This window comes from Morone saxatilis, unplaced genomic scaffold (assembly GCF_004916995.1).
Source record: "Morone saxatilis isolate NCDOM2014 unplaced genomic scaffold, NCSU_SB_2.0 Contig11, whole genome shotgun sequence".
In the NCBI taxonomy this organism is placed as follows: Eukaryota; Metazoa; Chordata; class Actinopteri; family Moronidae; genus Morone; species Morone saxatilis.
Window position 1 is genome coordinate 16930470 of NW_023339663.1, and position 7271 is coordinate 16937740.

At 36.4% G+C, this 7271-nt stretch overlaps 1 protein-coding gene across 1 annotated transcript in view; it reads right to left on the bottom strand.

Annotated features, from left to right (window-relative positions):
• The window catches only part of spon1a (spondin 1a), a 58321-nt gene that overhangs the window by 11035 nt on the left and 40015 nt on the right, over nucleotides 1–7271 (bottom strand). Inside the window, exon 7 of the mRNA XM_035652060.1 lies at nucleotides 2622–2686. Within this exon, the coding sequence (XP_035507953.1) occupies nucleotides 2622–2686 (65 nt within the window). The remainder of the gene's footprint in view (nucleotides 1–2621; nucleotides 2687–7271) is intronic.

Sequence of the window (7271 nt, forward strand, 5' to 3'; positions counted from 1 at the left end):
AAAGCATTGAATACAAATATCTAAAGGTGACATTAGAAATAAATACATTTCTTTTTTATCATTTAGTCTAACATGGTGTCATAACAGATCATTACATAATTATGTGTTGATGTCTGTTTTTTTCAACACGTTATTTTTAAAATTAATGTGTTAAATTTGACAGCTTTTGACACCAAACTGGGGTGACAGCTGGGGTGGCCAGGGATTGTTTAGGGGTGGCCGCTGCCTCCCCATGCCACCCTTCTAGATCTGCCCCCGCCTGAAACATACAAACAGATGGTCAAGTCCTCTCTTAAGGATCTGTCTAGAATACCTTATTTTGTTGAAAAATAAAATCTTACTGTACTCAAGGTTATGTTTTTTTCCGACTATATATTGTGATAATCGCTGTCACTTCTACAGCCTTATTCTTTTCTCATCTCCTACATCTACTCTCCCCCTATATCTCTGCTGCTTTGCTCTTTGTTCCAGCAATCATTTTTCTCTTTCTAGGCAATGAAATTGAAAATTTGTATTTTACAGAAAACAGTTGCAGTACAAATACTGGTTTTTAACTACATAGTCCCTACACCGCCCCGCGATTGTATGCCTTTGCCAAACAGTCAAGTTGCAGTTCACGTCTATGTCTGTACAGACTCATTTAATATACTTGGAGTGAAAGGCAGAATGGAAGATTAAAGTCTATACTGTGCTTTACTTATTGTGTTGTCCCAGTCAACATGTGTGTAAACGCATGTTGTAATCGCCAAATTAATTCTTAAATTATGGGTAAAAACCTATTTTGATTTTGCAATGACTTTTGACCTTTGAGTCAAAAGAGTCACCAATTCAGTGTCTGAACAATTGTAAAATATGGTCTCAATTTCCCTTCTGTTCCTGAGTTATGGTGTTGAAAAACTGACAAAAGGTGTTTTTCCAGGACATTATAACATCACATTGAACTTCATTGTTATAATCCATTAAACTTCTGTCTGAAAGTTTGTCAGTTCAACTTTAATTACCCTATCAATTCTTGAGACCAAAAATGTGTTTGTCAAGATCGACCGGTTGGGAAATACGGTAATCAAGTTAGGGCCAAAAACATGTTTACTGAAGTCCCAGTAACCTTCATCCATGAGTCAAAGTGGACATTTGTGCTGCATTTGAAGAAATTCCCTCAAGGTGTTTCTAAGATACAGCATTCACAAGCATTGGTAAATACATGTACGGAAGGACGGATAATCCGAAAAACATAATGTTTCTGGCTGTCGCTGGCACGGAGGTAGAAAAATTACTAATGTAATAAGCTTTTTTTAATCACTCCCTCATTCTTTATGGTTGCTGCTTTCCTCTTATACACATATATACAGTATGTTCACCTGCACAAATAAGCACAAAAATAGAGACACATAAACATGCATATTTACACGTATAAATATAAATAAATATGCATTTATACATTTTTCATGCGGCTCATATGTAAAGCTAATGAACTCTCTAAAGACTCTTTTGAGACTTAACAAGGTACGTCTTCTAGTTGGTTAAGTAAAACGTAAACTTAAATACTTAAAGCACACTCAACATAGCCATCTATCAAAAAAACATAATTTTCTTTCTCCAAGCCAACGTAATTGATATGATACACTCCTGCATGTGCCATACACAATCACTGTGTGAAACAATTAATTGGTTGCCTACACAGCACAGTGTGAGCTAATTAGCCCTGGTGGATATCATTGCTTCTATTCCTGGCTGTGTTCTTCCCTTTGGAGACTAAATGCATGGCCCTCACTTAGGCCCTGTGGTTGAGGAAACAACACTGCACAGGCCTTTACCAGTGAAGTTCTTCTGAGCAAGCTGAGCCAACAAGCTTCTTGTTTTTCTCATGAATAAGAGATTAAATGGCTCTTATGAATTTAGGAGTAAATAAGTATGCACACACTCTGAGCATGGTGTGGTACTGGCAGTTTCAGGCCACCTTTGAGCTAGGTTTTCATTGATCAGCAAGCTTTGGGTCCAACTTAAAATACTAAGTTCTCACTGTATATTCTGACACCTTAAGCCTTAAAACCTTAGAACCCACAGTACGGTATCACACATGTGAATGAATTGCTATGTGGCTCCAGATAAGTGACTCATTTACCATGACTTGAACACAATATTCAAATTAAAATGGTGGAGGCGCTTATATAACATGGACCCCTTACAGTCCCAACAGAGTTGCCTGAAAAATGATTAAAGCCCAGCCTATTTTAAATTTACTGCAGGGGTAAGACAAGTACATGAGGGACTTTAACATTAAAGCTGGCACTTAAAGGAGAGGCCGTTTTAATCCCAGACTCCATCTCTTACTGGTCGGCTGTGAATCAACGTTTTAACAACTCCTTTTCTTAAATACTACCTATCTGTCTGTCAACACTACACTAATGTTTATTAGTGTGATTAGATCTCTAGCAAGTTTTAAGACTCCCCAAGTTGACTATATACTGTAGTCGAATTACTGGAAACCACTGGGTGGATGGAAACTTTTTATAATGGTGAGAAATAATGTAGATGACTTGCAGTGATAAAACTTGCAAAACCAGCAGCAGTCAGTAGGAGATGAGTGGTGAGCATTATGATAATCAGGATAAATTACTTACACATTAAGTGGTTGCCAAGCTGGCCACTGTGCTTTCATTTTGATGACTGTCAGGACGTCATCACCCTACAGAAGTAAGAGAGAGAGGAAAGAAAAGACACAAAAACTCAATCTCAGTCCCCTGAAATAATCAACACTTCACTCTTGAACCATCACGCTTCACAGGTAAATGATTAAAAAGGATCGATGGATGACTTTTTTTTCACACTTTTATCTACAAAATCACTATGGTCAGTGGATGGAGCTCATTATGTGTGGTCAAAAGAGCTAAAAACACCACTTCAAAAGAAAAACGCTGAAGAAAATGTTAAGATTAATGTTTTTGAAAGCAAATATTGACCTTCTGATAACATTCTGAAACTAAATGTTCTCAAAAGAAGATTGGAGAAGACCTTGCAGCAAAATCTTCACATAGCCCTTAGAATATGTCACAAATGCAAGGGAAAGCTGAAACCAGGTTAGAATAATAGAAAGGCATTTAGTTTCTGCTCCAATACAAATTCAAAGTAACCGTTCTGGCAAACTATTTCAAGGAACTACTACTACAAGAACAAGAAAACACAACTCTTTCTGGATACCAGTTTTTCTAGGCACTGTACAGATATTTTCTGAGGGACACAGGGAGGTGGCCTCAGTTACAAGGTTGCTCAAGTCTTTCCCAGACAATAAAGTGCAACTGATGTCTACAGTAATGAGCAAAAATAACTTAATGTGCTCTCAAGTTGACAGATCAAGGACGCTGGCATTTCTGTGTGCAATCTTATTTTTTTGAAGAATCAACAGACAATTTTTATCTCTCTTTGTTTACAGTTAACATAAATCCATGAATGATCATTGAGTTAATAAAATAATAATGTCACACTGGGTTTTTTCTCTAGTAATTTGTCAGAAGATAATGCACACATACTCAAGCTTTTTTACACTGATCAGTGGCTGGAATAGAGATTTTAAGCAGCACAAAATATATATAATGCTCTATTTAGATTGAGCTCTGTTTAAATTCATCAGCCTTAACATGCATTTTCACAGTGAAATGGTGGAAGATATGCATAGAATGATAGACCCTTGAAGGATTTGACAGATTTAACTAACAGTTTGCAGACCCTACAGGTCAAGGCAGTTTGGTTAAGGCAGTGCAACAACAACAAAGCATGAATCGCCCACTAGTTTCATTTCTTTTTGTGAAATGCTTCTTGTCACCTGCTTAGAAATAAAGACAATAAATGTTTTAACTCCAATTATCAAGGTATATAAAAGAGTACAATATCAACTGAACACTATACGCTTCACATATATATATATATATATATATATATATAGTATTTATTTCAGAGCTTTTGTGTAGGATCACATTGTATTTGTGTTTTTGTGACTAACCCTCAGGATATAGTATGCACAGGCCAGACACATGAAAGGATGAGAATCCATCATGGTGAATATTAATCCTGACAGGGTGAGGATCGATCAACCTTCCAGTCAAAAGCCCACTGCTTCCCTCAGAAGCCTTCAGAAGACACTGTCACAAATGTTCTTTTGCCAAACACATGAACAGCAATGCATTTTCATGCAAATTACTACTTCTCATTAAAAAAAAGGTGTTTAAAATATTCCAGAACATTAGTATGAATTAGTCATTTACTTCATGTGGTCAAAAAGTATTTTTTGTTCCAGTAACCAAAATGACAGCACCCCCATCTCTTACCCTGCGTTATTGAATTTCAATGCAGCAAATCTGAAAGGCTGATAATAAGCACAGCAGACTAATCCTATTTTAGATAGATAAGGATGTTACTGATGGGCTGTGCCACTGTTAAGAATTCAAATATTATATACTCACAACCCGACACAATATTGCAATCTTAGAGTAGCTCTACACTTCCGAGTAAACATTTCAGTCAGTGTTAAATCGTATTTAGTGAGGTACTTGCAAAATTTCAATGAATAGCAGCTGACAGGTGTGAAATAAAAAATAAAACTCAAGGAGCTACTATTGGCTCAGGTTCTCAAGTGAATTCAAATAGTGAAAACATTATTTAAACATTTATTTATGTTGTTCTTCTGCACAAGGAAACACGTTTATGTTTTTGGAAGATACACTGGTTAATATAAGTTGTATTATAAGAGATATAGAATGCAGCTTCTCAAGTTACTTCAGGTAAATATACAGAAACAGAAAAGGATAAAAAGCTTGCTTTTTTCGACAGACAATCTGTTACTTAAATGTGATCTAGGACAGAGGTTTTCACTATACAGTTTCTCGGGTTGAAGGTGAAAAGGAAGGAGCTTGGAAATACAGGTCTGATGAGAAATAGAGGTAGCAAATATTGCTATGAAATCTTTAGAGAAACAGATATCTCACAAGCGGCAACATCTAAGACAGTGACAAGGATCATTAGTGAGTGAGCCAAAAAAAAGACCTTTTCCCACAATTTTGTCTTTTGGAAGCCATTTGCAGAACAAATTGAACTGTCAAGATGCAACTCATAACTGCTGAAAAGGATACATTTCACGTTCTGCATCTGCAAACCCAGTAACAACATAATAGTTTTCTCTCAGTCGATCTCACGTTCCTTTTATCGCTATCTAGTTTTCCCTTGAACGTCCTAAAATAACTATACCTGAATGGCCACATGGGATTTTTGAATCAGCTGAGCCTTCTCCTCCGTTCTTCACAATTATAAATTATTAAAGTGGAGACCAGTGTGTGGATTTTACTGTACTGCAACTCTGTAACTTTCTGAAATATTTGTTTCTTCTCAGGAGAGGACAGTCTGACTCTGGACTTTAATCCTTCCTCAAAGTCTTAGTAAGTCATACTGGTAAGGGCACCGCTTTTAATGAGGATCAGAGGAGCTGATATGATTGGATGTAATTGATGATCAGCAGACACATGACCTGGTCATGAAAATACCAAAAGATAATGCAAAATATAACCCAAAAGCTAGTCAGTAACACACATTATAGAACAATTTTAAAATCACATGTAAATCTTGATATTTTCCTAAATAACACAAACTTTTCTTTGCTTTTTAAAGTAGAGCCTCATGTCTCAGGCTATCCTGCTCATTATAGCCTCATCACGCAAACTCTGATCAGTAGTCAAATACACACATTAGCCTTAAGACCTTTGACACAAAAATGTTACTGGAGGTTCAGGTTCAAATTCTCAGCCCAAGAATCTCCACTGGTGACACATCATAATAGCTCATGGCTTAAGACACTCAACATGGGCGAGGAAATCAGCTAATTACTCCCAGAAAATGCAAGCAAGGAAACTGATCAGCTTTTGACCCCAGGACACTGGACACACCAAACAAGCTGAACCTTTCAGGGGATTTTGGCAAAACGCACTTGATAATCTTATAGAAACTGTCTAATTTTCCTATTCTCCAAACACAATGTATTATTGACCTCATCGTTACCCTACATGTATTAAAACAACAGAGTACAGAGTAGACTATCACTGCTGGCCCTCTTACCACTTCAGCCATAATTCAGTCTTCAGTCAAATGAAGAAAAGTCGCTGTAGGATCAATATAGAGGATGTGATCAAATATTTCCCATCATTACTTACTAATTACCAGAAACCCATCACTTAGTAACTCCCCAGACCTTTTGATGGAATGGATACGTTTTATAATTAATTGCAGACCTGTCAGTACACTGTCCGCAAGCTAGGCTGTAGCCAGAGGCTCAGCTGCCCCTCGGTATAGTGCTATTCATTTTTTATTTCCTTACAGTCAGATGGATTTGCAGCATAAAACTTGCAATTTTTCTGTAATCCTCAAATGTACTAGTTACATCACATTATACAGTTATGAATACACAAGAAAAAGATAACCTCTGATACACTGGGCTCAAATTCACTAAGTTTGTGTTCCAAGGGCTTTTTGGAATTTACTTACTTTTTTATCTGTGTTGCATGAGCTCAGCGCTCAGAGTTTTCTTAGTCACTAAAAGATTCATGCAAATCAACAGCATTAAACAAGCAAATAGCCTCCTTCATCACCAAAAGCACCACTTGCAAACTTCAGCTAGAATATTAATCTACCAGGCCAGGGACCCTTATACCCTAATGGACTGCTTTTGACTGTGATGGCTATAGCATTATGATTTTGACTGAAATCTTGAAGCTTGTCAAATTGCAAGTTGACTGGAAAAGGTTTGAATCTTTCTAACAAATAGCAGAAATTAAACAAATTTCAAAGGCACATTACTAATATTAATTCTCACATAAACATTCTCACATTTCGCTGTGTCCATCCATCAGAGATAGATAGATAAATATTAAAGTATGCTGCCATAAATAAATTTACTTTTACTGCTTCACACAACTTTGCTGTTTAAGTTTAATGACTGGTAGCACAGAGATTTATTGGCTTAATGACAAAATGTGCAACAGATCATTACCTTAGTACAGAATCCCGAGACTCTGAATGCATTTCTCAATTAAGCCTAACTGCACTTGCATTCATACATTCGCTTAAACCATTAGTATGTTTTAGAGTGACAAAGAAGATCCTAGAAATGCAGAGAAACATATTAGAAAAATGTATTTGTAAAGTTTGAAAAATTGCCTGCCACATTATCCATAAAACCATTTGCTCTCAGTAACAATACATATTTTTATTTTTTTTATTTAACCTTTATT